This window comes from Glandiceps talaboti, chromosome 8, assembly GCF_964340395.1.
Source record: "Glandiceps talaboti chromosome 8, keGlaTala1.1, whole genome shotgun sequence".
NCBI classification, from domain to species: Eukaryota; Metazoa; Hemichordata; class Enteropneusta; family Spengelidae; genus Glandiceps; species Glandiceps talaboti.
The window spans coordinates 1,606,132-1,629,936 of record NC_135556.1 but is presented as its reverse complement, the minus strand read 5'-3'; the positions used below and the strand labels follow the sequence as shown (position 1 = coordinate 1,629,936).

General features: G+C 30.0%; 1 protein-coding gene across 2 annotated transcripts in view; it reads right to left on the bottom strand.

Moving 5' to 3' along the window:
- LOC144438725 (pirin-like) overlaps positions 1–23,805 on the bottom strand; it is an 81,852-nt gene that overhangs the window by 2,251 nt on the left and 55,796 nt on the right. The window contains exon 7 of one of the 2 annotated variants that reach the window (XM_078127876.1): positions 312–378. In XM_078127876.1, coding sequence (XP_077984002.1) covers positions 312–378 — 67 coding nt within the window. The remainder of the gene's footprint in view (positions 1–311; positions 379–23,805) is intronic. The other variant, XM_078127877.1, reaches the window with a different exon arrangement.

Here is a 23,805-nt window from a genome sequence, read left to right as displayed (position 1 = left end):
CCATAGTAATGCAGTATTATCTAAGTCATCATGCCCATAGTAATGCAGTATTATCTAAGTCATGCATGCCCATAGTAATGCAGTATTATCTAAGTCATGCATGCCCATAGTAATGCAGTAATCTAAGTCATGCATGCCCATAGTAATGCAGTAAACTAAGTCATCATGCATCAACTAAATAAGAAATTTTATTGAATGATTATCATTTTGATGATGAGGCAAACTTGTATCGCAGGTACCAATAATGGACAAAGAAATCTCCCTTCAGCTGTGTGACTTATTTTTAATATAGAGATAAGAGGAAAACATACCATCCCATACTAATGGTTCTTTTATCGGCTTACCAGCTATCAATACAAAATGGCACAGTTTAGAATCCTAGAATTGAAAAAAGGATAAGATATGTTTTAATTATGACTAACAATAACAGTAATATTTGATAACTTATTTACAGATACTAATATTGAATGTTGGTATGTACTAGTTGGTGAATGTTGGTATGTACTAGTTGGTGAATGTTGGTATGTACTAGTTGGTAAATGTTGGTATGTAATAGTTGGTGAATGTTGGTATGTACTAGTTGGTGAATGTTGGTATGTACTAGTTGGTGAATGTTGGTATGTAATAGTTGGTGAATGTTGGTATGTACTAGTTGGTGAATGTTGGTATGTAATAGTTGGTGAATGTTGGTATGTAATAGTTGGTGAATGTTGGTATGTAATAGTTGGTGAATGTTGGTATGTACTAGTTGGTGAATGTTGGTATGTACTAGTTGGTGAATGTTGGTATGTAATAGTTGGTAAATGTTGGTATGTAATAGTTGGTGAATGTTGGTATGTAATAGTTGGTGAATGTTGGTATGTACTAGTTGGTGAATGTTGGTAAGTAATAGTTGGTGAATGTTGGTATGTAATAGTTGGTGAATGTTGGTATGTAATAGTTGGTGAATGTTGGTATGTACTAGTTGGTGAATGTTGGTATGTAATAGTTGGTAAATGTTGGTATGTAATAGTTGGTGAATGTTGGTATGTACTAGTTGGTGAATGTTGGTATGTAATAGTTGGTGAATGGTGGTATGTAATAGTTGGTGAGTGTTGGTATGTACTAGTTGGTGAATGTTGGTAAGTAATAGTTGGTGAATGGTGGTATGTAATAGTTGGTGAATGTTGGTATGTAATAGTTGGTGAATGTTGGTATGTAATAGTTGGTGAATGTTGGTAGGTAATAGTTGGTGAATGTTGGTATGTAATAGTTGGTGAATGTTGGTATGTACTAGTTGGTGAATGTTGGTATGTACTAGTTGGTGAATGTTGGTATGTAATAGTTGGTGAATGTTGGTATGTAATAGTTGGTGAATGTTGGTATGTACTAGTTGGTGAATGTTGGTATGTAATAGTTGGTAAATGTTGGTATGTAATAGTTGGTGAATGTTGGTATGTAATAGTTGGACTAATAAGTTTCATCAAGACGGTCAAACCGTATACTTGACTAATAAGTTTAATACAGTTAAGATAGTCAAACTGTATACTTGATAATAAGATTAATAGAGTCAAGACGGTCAAACCGTATACTTGACTAATAAGTTTAATGGAGTCAAGACTGTCAAACTGTATACTTGACTAATAAGTTTAATGGGGTTAAGATAGTCAAACTGTATACTTGACTAATAAGATTAATAGAGTCAAGACGGTCAAACTGTATACTTGACTAATAAGTTTAATAGAGTTAAGATGGTCAAAAAGTATACTTGACTAATAAGATTAATAGAGTCAAGAAGGTAAAACTGTATACTTGACTAATAAGATTAATAGAGTCAAGACGGGCAAACTGTATACTTGACTAATAAGTTTAATGGAGTTAAGATGGTCAAACTGTATAGTTGACTAATAAGTTTAATAGAGTTAAGATGGTCAAACTGTATACTTGACTAATAAGTTTAATAGAGTCAAGAAGGTCAAACTGTATACTTGACTAATATGATTAATAGAGTCAAGACGGTCAAACTGTATACTTGACTAATAAGTTTAATGGAGTCAAGATAGTCAAACTGTATACTTGACTAATAAGTTTAATGGAGTTAAGACAGTCAAACTGTATACTTGACTAATAAGTTTAATAGAGTCAAGACAGTCAAACTGTATACTTGACTAATAAGTTTAATGGAGTCAAGATAGTCAAACTGTATACTTGACTAATAAGTTTAATGGAGTTAAGACAGTCAAACTGTATACTTGACTAATAAGTTTAATGGAGTCAAGATGGTCAAACTGTATACTTGACTAATAAGTTTAATGGAATCAAGACAGTCAAACTGTATACTTGACTAATAAGTTTAATGGAGTCAAGATGGTCAAACTGTATACTTGACTAATAAGTTTAATAGAGTCAAGAAGGTCAAACTGTATACTTGACTAATAAGATTAATAGAGTCAAGACGGTCAAACTGTATACTTGACTAATAAGTTTAATGGAGTTAAGACAGTCAAACTGCATACTTGACTAATAAGTTTAATGGAGTCAAGATGGTCAAACTGTATACTTGACTAATAAGTTTAATAGAGTCAAGAAGGTCAAACTGTATACTTGACTAATAAGATTAATAGAGTCAAGACGGTCAAACTGTATACTTGACTAATAAGATTAATACAGTCAAGACAGTCAAACTGTATACTTGACTAATAAGTTTAATGGAGTTAAGATGGTCAAACTGTATACTTAACTAATAAGTTTAATGGAGTCAAGATAGTCAAACTGTATACTTGACTAATAAGTTTAATAGAGTCAAGAAGATCAAACTGTATACTTGACTAATAAGTTTAATGGAATCAAGACGGTCAAACTGTATACTTGACTAATAAGTTTAATAGAGTTAAGATAGTCAAACTGTATACTTGACTAATAAGTTTAATAGAGTCAAGAAGGTCAAACTGTATACTTGACTAATAAGTTTAATGGAATCAAGACGGTCAAACTGTATACTTGACTAATAAGTTTAATAGAGTTAAGATGGTCAAACTGTATACTTGACTAATAAGTTTAATGGAGTCAAGAAGGTCAAACTGTATACTTGACTAATAAGTTTAATGGAATCAAGACAGTCAAACTGTATACTTTACTAATAAGTTTAATGGAGTCAAGATAGTCAAACTGTATACTTGACTAATAAGTTTAATGGAATCAAGACGGTCAAACTGTATACTTGACTAATAAGTTTAATAGAGTTAAGATGGTCAAACTGTATACTTGACTAATAAGTTTAATGGAGTCAAGATGGTCAAACTGTATACTTGACTAATAAGTTTAATGGAATCAAGACAGTCAAACTGTATACTTTACTAATAAGTTTAATGGAGTCAAGATAGTCAAACTGTATACTTGACTAATAAGATTAATAGAGTCAAGAAGGTCAAACTGTATACTTGACTAATAAGTGTAATGGAGTCAAGATGGTCAAACTGTATACTTGACTAATAAGTTTAATAGAGTCAAGAAGGTCAAACTGTATACTTGACTAATAAGATTAATAGAGTCAAGACGGTCAAACTGTATACTTGACTAATAAGTGTAATGGAGTTAAGATGGTCAAACTGTATACTTGACTAATAAGTTTAATGGAGTCAAGAAGGTCAAACTGTATACTTGACTAATAAGATTAATAGAGTCAAGACGGTCAAACTGTATACTTGACTAATAAGTGTAATGGAGTTAAGATAGTCAAACTGTATACTTGACTAATAAGTTTAATGGAGTCAAGATGGTCAAACTGTATACTTGACTAATAAGTTTAATAGAGTCAAGAAGGTCAAACTGTATACTTGACTAATAAGATTAATAGAGTCAAGACGGTCAAACTGTATACTTGCCTAATAAGTGTAATGGAGTTAAGATGGTCAAACTGTATACTTGACTAATAAGTTTAATGGAGTCAAGATAGTCAAACTGTATACTTGACTAATAAGTTTAATAGAGTCAAGACGGTCAAACTGTATCCTTGACTAATAAGTTTAATGGAATCAAGACGGTCAAACTGTATACATGACTAATAAGTTTAATAGAGTCAAGACGGTCAAACTGTATACTTGACTAATAAGTTTAATAGAGTCAAGATGGTCAAACTGTATACTTGGCTAATAAGTTTACTGGAATCGAGAGTCAAACTGTATACTTTACTAAGTTTAATGGAATCAAGACAGTCCAACTGTATACTTGACTAATAAGTTTAATGGAGTCAAGACAGTCAAACTGTATCCTTGACTAATAAGTTTAATGGAATCAAGATGGTCAAACTGTATACATGACTAATAAGTTTAATAGAGTCAAGAAGGTCAAACTGTATACTTGACTAATAAGATTAATAGAGTCAAGACGGTCAAACTGTATACTTGCCTAATAAGTGTAATGGAGTTAAGACAGTCAAACTGCATACTTGACTAATAAGTTTAATGGAGTCAAGATGGTCAAACTGTATACATGACTAATAAGTTTAATAGAGTCAAGAAGGTCAAACTGTATACTTGACTAATAAGATTAATAGAGTCAAGACGGTCAAACTGTATACTTGCCTAATAAGTGTAATGGAGTTAAGACAGTCAAACTGCATACTTGACTAATAAGTTTAATGGAGTCAAGATGGTCAAACTGTATACTTGACTAATAAGTTTAATAGAGTCAAGAAGGTCAAACTGTATACTTGACTAATAAGATTAATAGAGTCAAGACGGTCAAACTGTATACTTGACTAATAAGATTAATACAGTCAAGACAGTCAAACTGTATACTTGACTAATAAGTTTAATGGAGTTAAGACGGTCAAACTGTATACTTAACTAATAAGTTTAATGGAGTCAAGATAGTCAAACTGTATACTTGACTAATAAGTTTAATAGAGTCAAGAAGGTCAAACTGTATACTTGACTAATAAGTTTAATGGAATCAAGACGGTCAAACTGTATACTTGACTAATAAGTTTAATAGAGTTAAGATAGTCAAACTGTATACTTGACTAATAAGTTTAATGGAATCAAGACAGTCAAACTGTATACTTGACTAATAAGTTTAATAGAGTCAAGACTGTCAAACTGTATACTTGACTAATAAGTTTAATGGAGTCAAGATAGTCAAACTGTATACTTGACTAATAAGTTTAATAGAGTTAAGATAGTCAAACTGTATACTTGACTAATAAGTTTAATGGAATCAAGACAGTCAAACTGTATACTTGACTAATAAGTTTAATAGAGTTAAGACAGTCAAACTGTATACTTGACTAATAAGTTTAATGGAATCAAGACAGTCAAACTGTATACTTGACTAATAAATTTAATGGAGTCAAGATGGTCAAACTGTATACTTGACTAATAAATTTAATGGAGTCAAGATGGTCAAACTGTATACTTGACTAATAAGTTTAATGGAATCAAGACAGTCCAACTGTATACTTGACTAATAAATTTAATGGAGTCAAGATGGTCAAACTGTATACTTGACTAATAAGTTTAATAGAGTTAAGACAGTCAAACTGTATACTTGACTAATAAGTTTAATGGAGTCAAGATGGTCAAACTGTATACTTGACTAATAAGATTAATAGAGTCAAGACGGTCAAACTGTATACTTGCCTAATAAGTGTAATGGAGTTAAGATGGTCAAACTGTATACTTGACTAATAAGTTTAATGGAGTCAAGACGGTCAAACTGTATACTTGACTAATAAGTTTAATGGAGTCAAGATGGTCAAACTGTATACTTGACTAATAAGTTTAATGGAGTTAAGATGGTCAAACTGTATACTTGACTAATAAGTTTAATGGAATCAAGACAGTCAAACTGTATACTTGACTAATAAGTTTAATAGAGTCAAGAAGGTCAAACTGTATACTTGACTAATAAGTTTAATGGAGTCAAGATGGTCAAACTGTATACTTGACTAATAAGTGTAATGGAGTCAAGATGGTCAAACTGTATACTTGACTAATAAATTTAATGGAGTCAAGATGGTCAAACTGTATACTTGACTAATAAGTTTAATAGAGTCAAGAAGGTCAAACTGTATACTTGACTAATAAGATTAATAGAGTCAAGACGGTCAAACTGTATACTTGCCTAATAAGTGTAATGGAGTTAAGACAGTCAAACTGTATACTTGACTAATAAATTTAATGGAGTCAAGATGGTCAAACTGTATACTTGACTAATAAGTTTAATGGAATCAAGACAGTCCAACTGTATAATTGACTAATAAGATTAATAGAGTCAAGACGATCAAACTGTATACTTGCCTAATAAGTGTAATGGAGTTAAGACAGTCAAACTGTATACTTGACTAATAAATTTAATGGAGTCAAGATGGTCAAACTGTATACTTGACTAATAAGTTTAATGGAATCAAGACAGTCCAACTGTATACTTGACTAATAAGATTAATAGAGTCAAGACGGTCAAACTGTATACTTGCCTAATAAGTGTAATGGAGTTAAGATAGTCAAACTGTATACTTGACTAATAAGTTTAATGGAGTCAAGATGGTCAAACTGTATACTTGACTAATAAATTTAATGGAGTCAAGATGGTCAAACTGTATACTTGACTAATAAGTTTAATAGAGTCAAGAAGGTCAAACTGTATACTTGACTAATAAGATTAATAGAGTCAAGACGGTCAAACTGTATACTTGCCTAATAAGTGTAATGGAGTTAAGATGGTCAAACTGTATACTTGACTAATAAGTTTAATGGAGTCAAGATAGTCAAACTGTATACTTGACTAATGAGTTTAATAGAGTCAAGACGGTCAAACTGTATCCTTGACTAATAAGTTTAATGGAATCAAGATGGTCAAACTGTATACATGACTAATAAGTTTAATAGAGTCAAGACGGTCAAACTGTATACTTGACTAATAAGTTTAATAGAGTCAAGATGGTCAAATTGTATACTTGGCTAATAAGTTTAATGGAATCGAGAGTCAAACTGTATACTTTACTAAGTTTAATGGAGTCAAGATAGTCAAACTGTATACTTGACTAATAAGCTTAATAGAGTTAAGATGGTCAAACTGTATACTTGACTAATAAGTTTAATAGAGTTAAGATAGTCAAACTGTATACTTGACTAATAAGTTTAATAGAGTTAAGACGGTCAAACTGTATACTTGACTAATAAGTTTAATAGAGTTAAGATGGTCAAACTATATACTTGACTAATAAGTTTAATAGAGTTAAGATGGTCAAACTGTATACTTGACTAATAAGATTAATAGAGTCAAGACGGTCAAACTGTATACTTGACTAATAAGTTTAATAGAGTCAAGAAGGTCAAACTGTATACTTGACTAATAAGTTTAATAGAGTTAAGATGGTCAAACTGTATACTAATAAGTTTAATAGAGTTAAGATGGTCAAACTGTATACTTTACTCATAAGTTTAATGGTGTCAAGATGGTCAAACTGTATATGTTACGAATAAGTTTAATGGAGTAAAGATGGTCAAACTGTATACTTTACTAATAAGTTTAATGGAGTTAAGACGGTCAAACTGTATACTTAACTAATAAGTTTAATGGAGTCAAGATAGTCAAACTGTATACTTGACTAATAAGTTTAATAGAGTCAAGAAGGTCAAACTGTATACTTGACTAATAAGTTTAATGGAATCAAGACGGTCAAACTGTATACTTGACTAATAAGTTTAATAGAGTTAAGATAGTCAAACTGTATACTTGACTAATAAGTTTAATGGAATCAAGACAGTCAAACTGTATACTTGACTAATAAGTTTAATAGAGTCAAGATGGTCAAACTGTATACTTGACTAATAAATTTAATGGAGTCAAGATGGTCAAACTGTATACTTGACTAATAAGTTTAATGGAATCAAGACAGTCCAACTGTATACTTGACTAATAAATTTAATGGAGTCAAGATGGTCAAACTGTATACTTGACTAATAAGTTTAATAGAGTTAAGACAGTCAAACTGTATACTTGACTAATAAGTTTAATGGAGTCAAGATGGTCAAACTGTATACTTGACTAATAAGATTAATAGAGTCAAGACGGTCAAACTGTATACTTGCCTAATAAGTGTAATGGAGTTAAGATGGTCAAACTGTATACTTGACTAATAAGTTTAATGGAATCAAGACAGTCCAACTGTATACTTGACTAATAAATTTAATGGAGTCAAGATGGTCAAACTGTATACTTGACTAATAAGTTTAATAGAGTCAAGAAGGTCAAACTGTATACTTGACTAATAAGATTAATAGAGTCAAGACGGTCAAACTGTATACTTGCCTAATAAGTGTAATGGAGTTAAGATGGTCAAACTGTATACTTGACTAATAAGTTTAATGGAGTCAAGATAGTCAAACTGTATACTTGACTAATGAGTTTAATAGAGTCAAGACGGTCAAACTGTATCCTTGACTAATAAGTTTAATGGAATCAAGATGGTCAAACTGTATACATGACTAATAAGTTTAATAGAGTCAAGACGGTCAAACTGTATACTTGACTAATAAGTTTAATAGAGTCAAGATGGTCAAACTGTATACTTGGCTAATAAGTTTAATGGAATCGAGAGTCAAACTGTATACTTTACTAAGTTTAATGGAGTCAAGATAGTCAAACTGTATACTTGACTAATAAGCTTAATAGAGTTAAGATGGTCAAACTGTATACTTGACTAATAAGTTTAATAGAGTTAAGATAGTCAAACTGTATACTTGACTAATAAGTTTAATAGAGTTAAGACGGTCAAACTGTATACTTGACTAATAAGTTTAATAGAGTTAAGATGGTCAAACTATATACTTGACTAATAAGTTTAATAGAGTTAAGATGGTCAAACTGTATACTTGACTAATAAGATTAATAGAGTCAAGACGGTCAAACTGTATACTTGACTAATAAGTTTAATAGAGTCAAGAAGGTCAAACTGTATACTTGACTAATAAGTTTAATAGAGTTAAGATGGTCAAACTGTATACTAATAAGTTTAATAGAGTTAAGATGGTCAAACTGTATACTTTACTCATAAGTTTAATGGTGTCAAGATGGTCAAACTGTATATGTTACGAATAAGTTTAATGGAGTAAAGATGGTCAAACTGTATACTTTACTAATAAGTTTAATGAAGTTAAGATGGTCAAACTGTATACTTTACTAATAAGTTTAATAGAGTTAAGATGGTCAAACTGTATACTTGACTAATAAGTTTAATAGAGTCAAGATGGTCAAACTGTATACTTTACTAATAAGTTTAATGGAGTCAAGATGGTCAAACTGTATACTTTACTAAGTTTAATAGAGTTAAGATGGTCAAACTGTATACTTGACTAATAAGTTTAACAGAGTCAAGACGCTCAAACTGTATATTTTTGATTAATAACTTTAATAGAGTCAGAATGGTCAAACTGTATACTTGACTAATAAGTTTAATGGAGTTAATATGGTCAAACTGTATACTTTACTAATAAGTTTAATAGAGTTAAGATGGTCAAGCTGTATACTTGACTAATAAGTTTAATAGAGTTAAGATGGTCAAACTGTATACTAATAAGTTTAATAGAGTTAAGATGGTCAAACTGTATACTTGACTAATAAGTTTAATGGAGTCAAGATGGTCAAACTGTATACGTTACTAATAAGTTTAATGGAGTAAAGATGGTCAAACTGTATACTTTACTAATAAGTTTAATGGAGTTAAGATGGTCAAACTGTATACTTGACTAATAAGTTTAATAGAGTTAAGATGGTCAAACTGTATACTTGACTAATAAGTTTAATAGAGTCAAGATGGTCAAACTGTATACTTGACTAATATGATTAATAGAGTCAAGACGGTCAAACTGTATACTTGACTAATAAGTTTAATGGAGTTAAGACAGTCAAACTGTATACATGACTAATAAGTTTAATGGAGTTAAGACAGTCAAACTGTATACTTGACTAATAAGTTTAATGGAGTTAAGACAGTCAAACTGTATACTTGACTAATAAGTTTAATGGAGTCAAGATGGTCAAACTGTATACTTGACTAATAAGTTTAATGGAGTCAAGAAGGTCAAACTGTATACTTGACTAATAAGTTTAATGGAGTCAAGACAGTCAAACTGTATACTTGACTAATAAGTTTAATGGAGTCAAGATGGTCAAACTGTATACTTGACTAATAAGTTTAATGGAATCAAGACAGTCAAACTGTATACTTGACTAATAAGTTTAATGGAGTCAAGATGGTCAAACTGTATACTTGACTAATAAGTTTAATAGAGTCAAGAAGGTCAAACTGTATACTTGACTAATAAGATTAATAGAGTCAAGACGGTCAAACTGTATACTTGACTAATAAGTTTAATGGAGTTAAGACAGTCAAACTGCATACTTGACTAATAAGATTAATAGAGTCAAGACGGTCAAACTGTATACTTGACTAATAAGATTAATAGAGTCAAGACAGTCAAACTGTATACTTGACTAATAAGTTTAATGGAGTTAAGATAGTCAAACTGTATACTTGACTAATAAGTTTAATAGAGTCAAGAAGGTCAAACTGTATACTTGACTAATAAGTTTAATGGAGTAAAGATGGTCAAACTGTATACTTTACTAATAAGTTTAATGGAGTTAAGATGGTCAAACTGTATACTTGACTAATAAGTTTAATAGAGTTAAGATGGTCAAACTGTATACTTGACTAATAAGTTTAATAGAGTCAAGATGGTCAAACTGTATACTTGACTAATATGATTAATAGAGTCAAGACGGTCAAACTGTATACTTGACTAATAAGTTTAATGGAGTTAAGACAGTCAAACTGTATACTTGACTAATAAGTTTAATGGAGTTAAGACAGTCAAACTGTATACTTGACTAATAAGTTTAATGGAGTCAAGATGGTCAAACTGTATACTTGACTAATAAGTTTAATGGAATCAAGACAGTCAAACTGTATAATTGACTAATAAGTTTAATGGAGTCAAGATGGTCAAACTGTATACTTGACTAATAAGTTTAATAGAGTCAAGAAGGTCAAACTGTATACTTGACTAATAAGATTAATAGAGTCAAGACAGTCAAACTGTATACTTGACTAATAAGTTTAATGGAGTTAAGATAGTCAAACTGTATACTTGACTAATAAGTTTAATAGAGTCAAGAAGGTCAAACTGTATACTTGACTAATAAGTTTAATGGAATCAAGACGGTCAAACTGTATACTTGACTAATAAGTTTAATAGAGTTAAGATAGTCAAACTGTATACTTGACTAATAAGTTTAATGGAGTCAAGATAGCCAAACTGTATACTTGACTAATAAGTTTAATAGAGTCAAGAAGGTCAAACTGTATACTTGACTAAGTTTAATAGAGTCAAGAAGGTCAAACTGTATACTTGACTAATAAGATTAATAGAGTCAAGACGGTCAAACTGAATACATGACTAATAAGTTTAATGGAGTCAAGACAGTCAAACTGTATACTTGACTAATAAGTTTAATGGAATCAAGACAGTCCAACTGTATACTTGACTAATAAATTTAATGGAGTCAAGATGGTCAAACTGTATACTTGACTAATAAGTTTAATAGAGTCAAGAAGGTCAAACTGTATACTTGACTAATAAGATTAATAGAGTCAAGACGGTCAAACTGTATACTTGCCTAATAAGTGTAATGGAGTTAAGATGGTCAAACTGTATACTTGACTAATAAGTTTAATGGAGTCAAGATAGTCAAACTGTATACTTGACTAATGAGTTTAATAGAGTCAAGACGGTCAAACTGTATCCTTGACTAATAAGTTTAATGGAATCAAGATGGTCAAACTGTATACATGACTAATAAGTTTAATAGAGTCAAGACGGTCAAACTGTATACTTGACTAATAAGTTTAATAGAGTCAAGATGGTCAAACTGTATACTTGGCTAATAAGTTTAATGGAATCGAGAGTCAAACTGTATACTTTACTAAGTTTAATGGAGTCAAGATAGTCAAACTGTATACTTGACTAATAAGCTTAATAGAGTTAAGATGGTCAAACTGTATACTTGACTAATAAGTTTAATAGAGTTAAGATAGTCAAACTGTATACTTGACTAATAAGTTTAATAGAGTTAAGACGGTCAAACTGTATACTTGACTAATAAGTTTAATAGAGTTAAGATGGTCAAACTATATACTTGACTAATAAGTTTAATAGAGTTAAGATGGTCAAACTGTATACTTGACTAATAAGATTAATAGAGTCAAGACGGTCAAACTGTATACTTGACTAATAAGTTTAATAGAGTCAAGAAGGTCAAACTGTATACTTGACTAATAAGTTTAATAGAGTTAAGATGGTCAAACTGTATACTAATAAGTTTAATAGAGTTAAGATGGTCAAACTGTATACTTTACTCATAAGTTTAATGGTGTCAAGATGGTCAAACTGTATATGTTACGAATAAGTTTAATGGAGTAAAGATGGTCAAACTGTATACTTTACTAATAAGTTTAATGAAGTTAAGATGGTCAAACTGTATACTTTACTAATAAGTTTAATAGAGTTAAGATGGTCAAACTGTATACTTGACTAATAAGTTTAATAGAGTCAAGATGGTCAAACTGTATACTTTACTAATAAGTTTAATGGAGTCAAGATGGTCAAACTGTATACTTTACTAAGTTTAATAGAGTTAAGATGGTCAAACTGTATACTTGACTAATAAGTTTAATAGAGTCAAGACGCTCAAACTGTATATTTGACTAATAACTTTAATAGAGTCAGAATGGTCAAACTGTATACTTGACTAATAAGTTTAATGGAGTTAATATGGTCAAACTGTATACTTTACTAATAAGTTTAATAGAGTTAAGATGGTCAAGCTGTATACTTGACTAATAAGTTTAATAGAGTTAAGATGGTCAAACTGTATACTTGACTAATAAGTTTAATGGAGTCAAGATGGTCAAACTGTATACGTTACTAATAAGTTTAATGGAGTAAAGATGGTCAAACTGTATACTTTACTAATAAGTTTAATGGAGTTAAGATGGTCAAACTGTATACTTGACTAATAAGTTTAATAGAGTTAAGATGGTCAAACTGTATACTTGACTAATAAGTTTAATAGAGTCAAGATGGTCAAACTGTATACTTGACTAATATGATTAATAGAGTCAAGACGGTCAAACTGTATACTTGACTAATAAGTTTAATGGAGTTAAGACAGTCAAACTGTATACTTGACTAATAAGTTTAATGGAGTTAAGACAGTCAAACTGTATACTTGACTAATAAGTTTAATGGAGTCAAGATGGTCAAACTGTATACTTGACTAATAAGTTTAATGGAATCAAGATGGTCAAACTGTATACTTGACTAATAATATTAATAGAGTCAAGACAGTCAAACTGTATACTTGACTAATAAGTTTAATGGAATCAAGACAGTCAAACTGTATAATTGACTAATAAGATTAATAGAGTCAAGATGGTCAAACTGTATACTTGACTAATAAGTTTAATGGAATCAAGACAGTCAAACTGTATAATTGACTAATAAGTTTAATGGAGTCAAGATGGTCAAACTGTATACTTGACTAATAAGTTTAATAGAGTCAAGAAGGTCAAACTGTATACTTGACTAATAAGATTAATAGAGTCAAGACAGTCAAACTGTATACTTGACTAATAAGTTTAATGGAGTTAAGATAGTCAAACTGTATACTTGACTAATAAGTTTAATAGAGTCAAGAAGGTCAAACTGTATACTTGACTAATAAGTTTAATGGAATCAAGACGGTCAAACTGTATACTTGACTAATAAGTTTAATAGAGTTAAGATAGTCAAACTGTATACTTGACTAATAAGTTTAATGGAGTCAAGATAGTCAAACTGTATACTTGACTAATAAGTTTAATAGAGTCAAGAAGGTCAAACTGTATACTTGACTAAGTTTAATAGAGTCAAGAAGGTCAAACTGTATACTTGACTAATAAGATTAATAGAGTCAAGACGGTCAAACTGAATACATGACTAATAAGTTTAATGGAGTCAAGACAGTCAAACTGTATACTTGACTAATAAGTTTAATGGAATCAAGACAGTCCAACTGTATACTTGACTAATAAATTTAATGGAGTCAAGATGGTCAAACTGTATACTTGACTAATAAGTTTAATAGAGTCAAGAAGGTCAAACTGTATACTTGACTAATAAGATTAATAGAGTCAAGACGGTCAAACTGTATACTTGCCTAATAAGTGTAATGGAGTTAAGATGGTCAAACTGTATACTTGACTAATAAGTTTAATGGAGTCAAGATAGTCAAACTGTATACTTGACTAATGAGTTTAATAGAGTCAAGACGGTCAAACTGTATCCTTGACTAATAAGTTTAATGGAATCAAGATGGTCAAACTGTATACATGACTAATAAGTTTAATAGAGTCAAGACGGTCAAACTGTATACTTGACTAATAAGTTTAATAGAGTCAAGATGGTCAAACTGTATACTTGGCTAATAAGTTTAATGGAATCGAGAGTCAAACTGTATACTTTACTAAGTTTAATGGAGTCAAGATAGTCAAACTGTATACTTGACTAATAAGCTTAATAGAGTTAAGATGGTCAAACTGTATACTTGACTAATAAGTTTAATAGAGTTAAGATAGTCAAACTGTATACTTGACTAATAAGTTTAGTAGAGTTAAGACGGTCAAACTGTATACTTGACTAATAAGTTTAATAGAGTTAAGATGGTCAAACTATATACTTGACTAATAAGTTTAATAGAGTTAAGATGGTCAAACTGTATACTAATAAGTTTAATAGAGTTAAGATGGTCAAACTGTATACTTTACTCATAAGTTTAATGGTGTCAAGATGGTCAAACTGTATATGTTACGAATAAGTTTAATGGAGTAAAGATGGTCAAACTGTATACTTTACTAATAAGTTTAATGAAGTTAAGATGGTCAAACTGTATACTTTACTAATAAGTTTAATAGAGTTAAGATGGTCAAACTGTATACTTGACTAATAAGTTTAATAGAGTCAAGATGGTCAAACTGTATACTTTACTAATAAGTTTAATGGAGTCAAGATGGTCAAACTGTATACTTTACTAAGTTTAATAGAGTTAAGATGGTCAAACTGTATACTTGACTAATAAGTTTAATAGAGTCAAGACGCTCAAACTGTATATTTGACTAATAACTTTAATAGAGTCAGAATGGTCAAACTGTATACTTGACTAATAAGTTTAATGGAGTTAATATGGTCAAACTGTATACTTTACTAATAAGTTTAATAGAGTTAAGATGGTCAAGCTGTATACTTGACTAATAAGTTTAATAGAGTTAAGATGGTCAAACTGTATACTAATAAGTTTAATAGAGTTAAGATGGTCAAACTGTATACTTGACTAATAAGTTTAATGGAGTCAAGATGGTCAAACTGTATACGTTACTAATAAGTTTAATGGAGTAAAGATGGTCAAACTGTATACTTTACTAATAAGTTTAATGGAGTTAAGATGGTCAAACTGTATACTTGACTAATAAGTTTAATAGAGTTAAGATGGTCAAACTGTATACTTGACTAATAAGTTTAATAGAGTCAAGATGGTCAAACTGTATACTTGACTAATATGATTAATACAGTCAAGACAGTCAAACTGTATACTTGACTAATAAGTTTAATGGAGTTAAGACAGTCAAACTGTATACTTGACTAATAAGTTTAATGGAGTCAAGATGGTCAAACTGTATACTTGACTAATAAGTTTAATGGAATCAAGACAGTCAAACTGTATACTTGACTAATAAGTTTAATGGAGTCAAGATGGTCAAACTGTATACTTGACTAATAAGTTTAATAGAGTCAAGAAGGTCAAACTGTATACTTGACTAATAAGATTAATAGAGTCAAGACGGTCAAACTGTATACTTGACTAATAAGTTTAATGGAGTTAAGACAGTCAAACTGCATACTTGACTAATAAGATTAATAGAGTCAAGACGGTCAAACTGTATACTTGACTAATAAGATTAATAGAGTCAAGACAGTCAAACTGTATACTTGACTAATAAGTTTAATGGAGTTAAGATAGTCAAACTGTATACTTGACTAATAAGTTTAATAGAGTCAAGAAGGTCAAACTGTATACTTGACTAATAAGTTTAATGGAATCTAGACGGTCAAACTGTATACTTGACTAATAAGTTTAATGGAGTCAAGACAGTCAAACTGTATACTTGACTAATAAGTTTAATGGAGTCAAGACAGTCAAACTGTATACTTGATTAATAAGTTTAATGGAGTCAAGATGGTCAAACTGTATACTTGACTAAGTTTAATAGAGTCAAGAAGGTCAAACTGTATACTTGACTAATAAGTTTAATAGAGTCAAGACGGTCAAACTGTATACTTGACTAATAAGTTTAATGGAATCAAGACAGTCAAACTGTATACTTGACTAATAAGTTTAATGGAATCAAGACAGTCCAACTGTATACTTGATTAATAAGTTTAATAGAGTCAAGACAGTCAAACTGAATACATGACTAATAAGTTTAATAGAATCAAGACAGTCAAACTGTATACTTGACTAATAAGTTTAATGGAATCAAGACGGTCAAACTGTATACTTGACTAATAAGATTAATAGAGTCAAGACAGTCAAACTGTATACTTGACTAATAAGTTTAATGGAGTTAAGATAGTCAAACTGTATACTTGACTAATAAGTTTAATAGAGTCAAGAAGGTCAAACTGTATACTTGACTAATAAGTTTAATGGAATCTAGACGGTCAAACTGTATACTTGATTAATAAGTTTAATGGAGTCAAGATGGTCAAACTGTATACTTGACTAATAAGTTTAATAGAGTTAAGATAGTCAAACTGTATACTTGACTAATAAGTTTAATGGAATCAAGACAGTCCAACTGTATACTTGATTAATAAGTTTAATGGAGTCAAGATGGTCAAACTGTATACTTGACTAAGTTTAATAGAGTCAAGAAGGTCAAACTGTATACTTGACTAATAAGATTAATAGAGTCAAGACGGTCAAACTGAATACATGACTAATAAGTTTAATGGAGTCAAGACAGTCAAACTGTATACTTGACTAATAAGTTTAATGGAGTCAAGACGGTCAAACTGTATACTTGACTAATAAGATTAATGGAGTCAAGACAGTCAAACTGTATACTTGACTAATAAGTTTAATGGAGTCAAGACAGTCAAACTGTATACTTGACTAATAAGTTTAATGGAGTCAAGACAGTCAAACTGTATACTTGATTAATAAGTTTAATGGAGTCAAGATGGTCAAACTGTATACTTGACTAAGTTTAATAGAGTCAAGAAGGTCAAACTGTATACTTGACTAATAAGTTTAATAGAGTCAAGACGGTCAAACTGTATACTTGACTAATAAGTTTAATGGAATCAAGACAGTCAAACTGTATACTTGACTAATAAGTTTAATGGAATCAAGACAGTCCAACTGTATACTTGATTAATAAGTTTAATAGAGTCAAGACAGTCAAACTGAATACATGACTAATAAGTTTAATAGAGTCAAGATGGTCAAACTGTATACTTGACTAATAAGTTTAATGGAGTCAAGATAGTCAAACTGTATACTTGACTAATAAGTTTAATGGAATCAAGACAGTCCAACTGTATACTTGATTAATAAGTTTAATAGAGTCAAGACAGTCAAACTGTATACTTGACTAATAAGTTTAATGGAGTCAAGATGGTCAAACTGTATACTTGACTAATAAGTTTAATGGAGTAAAGATGGTCAAACTGTATACTTGACTAATAAGTTTAATAGAGTCAAGATAGTCAAACTGTATACTTGACTAATAAGTTTAATGGAATCAAGACAGTCCAACTGTATACTTGATTAATAAGTTTAATGGAGTCAAGATGGTCAAACTGTATAGTTGACTAATAAATTTAATAGAGTTAAGATAGTCAAACTGTATACTTGACTAATAAGTTTAATGGAATCAAGACAGTCCAACTGTATACTTGATTAATAAGTTTAATGGAGTCAAGATGGTCAAACTGTATAGTTGACTAATAAATTTAATAGAGTTAAGATAGTCAAACTGTATACTTGACTAATAAGTTTAATGGAATCAAGACAGTCCAACTGTATACTTGACTAATAAGTTTAATGGAATCAAGACAGTCAAACTGTATACTTGATTAATAAGTTTAATAGAGTCAAGACAGTCCAACTGTATACTTGACTAATAAGTTTAATGGAATCAAGATAGTCAAACTGTATACTTGACTAATAAGCTTAATAGAGTTAAGATGGTCAAACTGTATACTTGACTAATAAGTTTAATAGAGTTAAGATAGTCAAACTGTATACTTGACTAATAAGTTTAATAGAGTTAAGACGGTCAAACTGTATACTTGACTAATAAGTTTAATAGAGTTAAGATGGTCAAACTATATACTTGACTAATAAGTTTAATAGAGTTAAGATGGTCAAACTGTATACTTGACTAATAAGATTAATAGAGTCAAGACGGTCAAACTGTATACTTGACTAATAAGTTTAATAGAGTCAAGAAGGTCAAACTGTATACTTGACTAATAAGTTTAATAGAGTTAAGATGGTCAAACTGTATACTAATAAGTTTAATAGAGTTAAGATGGTCAAACTGTATACTTTACTCATAAGTTTAATGGTGTCAAGATGGTCAAACTGTATATGTTACGAATAAGTTTAATGGAGTAAAGATGGTCAAACTGTATACTTTACTAATAAGTTTAATGAAGTTAAGATGGTCAAACTGTATACTTTACTAATAAGTTTAATAGAGTTAAGATGGTCAAACTGTATACTTGACTAATAAGTTTAATAGAGTCAAGATGGTCAAACTGTATACTTTACTAATAAGTTTAATGGAGTCAAGATGGTCAAACTGTATACTTTACTAATAAGTTTAATAGAGTTAAGATGGTCAAACTGTATACTTGACTAATAAGTTTAATAGAGTCAAGATGGTCAAACTGTATACTTTACTAATAAGTTTAATAGAGTTAAGATGGTCAAACTGTATACTTGACTAATAAGTTTAATAGAGTCAAGACGCTCAAACTGTATATTTGACTAATAACTTTAAGAGAGTCAGAATGGTCAAACTGTATACTTAACTAATAAGTTTAATGGAGTTAATATGGTCAAACTGTATACTTTACTAATAAGTTTAATAGAGTTAAGATGGTCAAGCTGTATACTTGACTAATAAGTTTAATAGAGTTAAGATGGTCAAACTGTATACTAATAAGTTTAATAGAGTTAAGATGGTCAAACTGTATACTTGACTAATAAGTTTAATGGAGTCAAGATGGTCAAACTGTATACGTTACTAATAAGTTTAATGGAGTAAAGATGGTCAAACTGTATACTTTACTAATAAGTTTAATGGAGTTAAGATGGTCAAACTGTATACTTGACTAATAAGTTTAATAGAGTTAAGATGGTCAAACTGTATACTTGACTAATAAGTTTAATAGAGTCAAGATGGTCAAACTGTATACTTGACTAATATGATTAATACAGTCAAGACAGTCAAACTGTATACTTGACTAATAAGTTTAATGGAGTTAAGACAGTCAAACTGTATACTTGACTAATAAGTTTAATGGAGTCAAGATGGTCAAACTGTATACTTGACTAATAAGTTTAATGGAATCAAGACAGTCAAACTGTATACTTGACTAATAAGTTTAATGGAGTCAAGATGGTCAAACTGTATACTTGACTAATAAGTTTAATAGAGTCAAGAAGGTCAAACTGTATACTTGACTAATAAGATTAATAGAGTCAAGACGGTCAAACTGTATACTTGACTAATAAGTTTAATGGAGTTAAGACAGTCAAACTGCATACTTGACTAATAAGATTAATAGAGTCAAGACGGTCAAACTGTATACTTGACTAATAAGATTAATAGAGTCAAGACAGTCAAACTGTATACTTGACTAATAAGTTTAATGGAGTTAAGATAGTCAAACTGTATACTTGACTAATAAGTTTAATAGAGTCAAGAAGGTCAAACTGTATACTTGACTAATAAGTTTAATGGAATCTAGACGGTCAAACTGTATACTTGATTAATAAGTTTAATGGAGTCAAGATGGTCAAACTGTATACTTGACTAATAAGTTTAATAGAGTTAAGATAGTCAAACTGTATACTTGACTAATAAGTTTAATGGAATCAAGACAGTCCAACTGTATACTTGATTAATAAGTTTAATGGAGTCAAGATGGTCAAACTGTATACTTGACTAAGTTTAATAGAGTCAAGAAGGTCAAACTGTATACTTGACTAATAAGATTAATAGAGTCAAGACGGTCAAACTGTATACTTGACTAATAAGTTTAATGGAATCAAGACAGTCAAACTGTATACTTGACTAATAAGTTTAATGGAATCAAGACAGTCCAACTGTATACTTGATTAATAAGTTTAATAGAGTCAAGACAGTCAAACTGAATACATGACTAATAAGTTTAATAGAGTCAAGATGGTCAAACTGTATACTTGACTAATAGGTTTAATGGAGTCAAGATAGTCAAACTGTATACTTGACTAATAAGTTTAATGGAATCAAGACAGTCCAACTGTATACTTGATTAATAAGTTTAATAGAGTCAAGACAGTCAAACTGTATACTTGACTAATAAGTTTAATGGAGTAAAGATGGTCAAACTGTATACTTGACTAATAAGTTTAATGGAGTTAATATGGTCAAACTGTATACTTTACTAATAAGTTTAATAGAGTTAAGATGGTCAAGCTGTATACTTGACTAATAAGTTTAATAGAGTTAAGATGGTCAAACTGTATACTAATAAGTTTAATAGAGTTAAGATGGTCAAACTGTATACTTGACTAATAAGTTTAATGGAGTCAAGATGGTCAAACTGTATACGTTACTAATAAGTTTAATGGAGTAAAGATGGTCAAACTGTATACTTTACTAATAAGTTTAATGGAGTTAAGATGGTCAAACTGTATACTTGACTAATAAGTTTAATAGAGTTAAGATGGTCAAACTGTATACTTGACTAATAAGTTTAATAGAGTCAAGATGGTCAAACTGTATACTTGACTAATATGATTAATACAGTCAAGACAGTCAAACTGTATACTTGACTAATAAGTTTAATGGAGTTAAGACAGTCAAACTGTATACTTGACTAATAAGTTTAATGGAGTCAAGATGGTCAAACTGTATACTTGACTAATAAGTTTAATGGAATCAAGACAGTCAAACTGTATACTTGACTAATAAGTTTAATGGAGTCAAGATGGTCAAACTGTATACTTGACTAATAAGTTTAATAGAGTCAAGAAGGTCAAACTGTATACTTGACTAATAAGATTAATAGAGTCAAGACGGTCAAACTGTATACTTGACTAATAAGTTTAATGGAGTTAAGACAGTCAAACTGCATACTTGACTAATAAGATTAATAGAGTCAAGACGGTCAAACTGTATACTTGACTAATAAGATTAATGGAGTTAAGATAGTCAAACTGTATACTTGACTAATAAGTTTAATAGAGTCAAGAAGGTCAAACTGTATACTTGACTAATAAGTTTAATGGAATCTAGACGGTCAAACTGTATACTTGATTAATAAGTTTAATGGAGTCAAGATGGTCAAACTGTATACTTGACTAATAAGTTTAATAGAGTTAAGATAGTCAAACTGTATACTTGACTAATAAGTTTAATGGAATCAAGACAGTCCAACTGTATACTTGATTAATAAGTTTAATGGAGTCAAGATGGTCAAACTGTATACTTGACTAAGTTTAATACAGTCAAGAAGGTCAAACTGTATACTTGACTAATAAGATTAATAGAGTCAAGACGGTCAAACTGAATACATGACTAATAAGTTTAATGGAGTCAAGACAGTCAAACTGTATACTTGACTAATAAGTTTAATGGAGTCAAGACGGTCAAACTTTATACTTGACTAATAAGTTTAATGGAGTCAAGACAGTCAAACTGTATACTTGATTAATAAGTTTAATGGAGTCAAGATGGTCAAACTGTATACTTGACTAAGTTTAATAGAGTCAAGAAGGTCAAACTGTATACTTGACTAATAAGTTTAATGGAATCAAGACAGTCAAACTGTATACTTGACTAATAAGTTTAATGGAATCAAGACAGTCCAACCGTATACTTGATTAATAAATTTAATAGAGTCAAGACAGTCAAACTGAATACATGACTAATAAGTTTAATAGAGTCAAGATGGTCAAACTGTATACTTGACTAATAGGTTTAATGGAGTCAAGATAGTCAAACTGTATACTTGACTAATAAGTTTAATGGAATCAAGACAGTCCAACTGTATACTTGATTAATAAGTTTAATAGAGTCAAGACAGTCAAACTGTATACTTGACTAATAAGTTTAATGGAGTCAAGATGGTCAAACTGTATACTTGACTAATAAGTTTAATGGAGTAAAGATGGTCAAACTGTATACTTGACTAATAAGTTTAATAGAGTCAAGATAGTCAAACTGTATACTTGACTAATAAGTTTAATGGAATCAAGACAGTCCAACTGTATACTTGATTAATAAGTTTAATGGAGTCAAGATGGTCAAACTGTATAGTTGACTAATAAATTTAATAGAGTTAAGATAGTCAAACTGTATACTTGACTAATAAGTTTAATGGAATCAAGACAGTCCAACTGTATACTTGATTAATAAGTTTAATGGAGTCAAGATGGTCAAACTGTATAGTTGACTAATAAATTTAATAGAGTTAAGATAGTCAAACTGTATACTTGACTAATAAGTTTAATGGAATCAAGACAGTCCAACTGTATACTTGACTAATAAGTTTAATGGAATCAAGACAGTCCAACTGTATACTTGACTAATAAGTTTAATGGAATCAAGACAGTCCAACTGTATACTTGACTAATAAGTTTAATAGAGTTAAGATGGTCAAACTGTATACTTGACTAAGTTTAATAGAGTCAAGAAGGTCAAACTGTATACTTGACTAATAAGATTAATAGAGTCAAGACGGTCAAACTGAATACATGACTAATAAGTTTAATTGAATCAAGACAGTCAAACTGTATACTTGACTAATAAGTTTAATGGAATCAAGACAGTCAAACTGTATACTTGACTAATAAGTTTAATGGAATCAAGACAGTCCAACTGTATACTTGATTAATAAGTTTAATAGAGTCAAGACAGTCAAACTGAATACATGACTAATAAGTTTAATAGAATCAAGACAGTCAAACTGTATACTTGACTAATAAGTTTAATGGAATCAAGACGGTCAAACTGTATACTTGACTAATAAGATTAATAGAGTCAAGACAGTCAAACTGTATACTTGACTAATAAGTTTAATGGAGTTAAGATAGTCAAACTGTATACTTGACTAATAAGTTTAATAGAGTCAAGAAGGTCAAACTGTATACTTGACTAATAAGTTTAATGGAATCTAGACGGTCAAACTGTATACTTGATTAATAAGTTTAATGGAGTCAAGATGGTCAAACTGTATACTTGACTAATAAGTTTAATAGAGTTAAGATAGTCAAACTGTATACTTGACTAATAAGTTTAATGGAATCAAGACAGTCCAACTGTATACTTGATTAATAAGTTTAATGGAGTCAAGATGGTCAAACTGTATACTTGACTAAGTTTAATAGAGTCAAGAAGGTCAAACTGTATACTTGACTAATAAGATTAATAGAGTCAAGACGGTC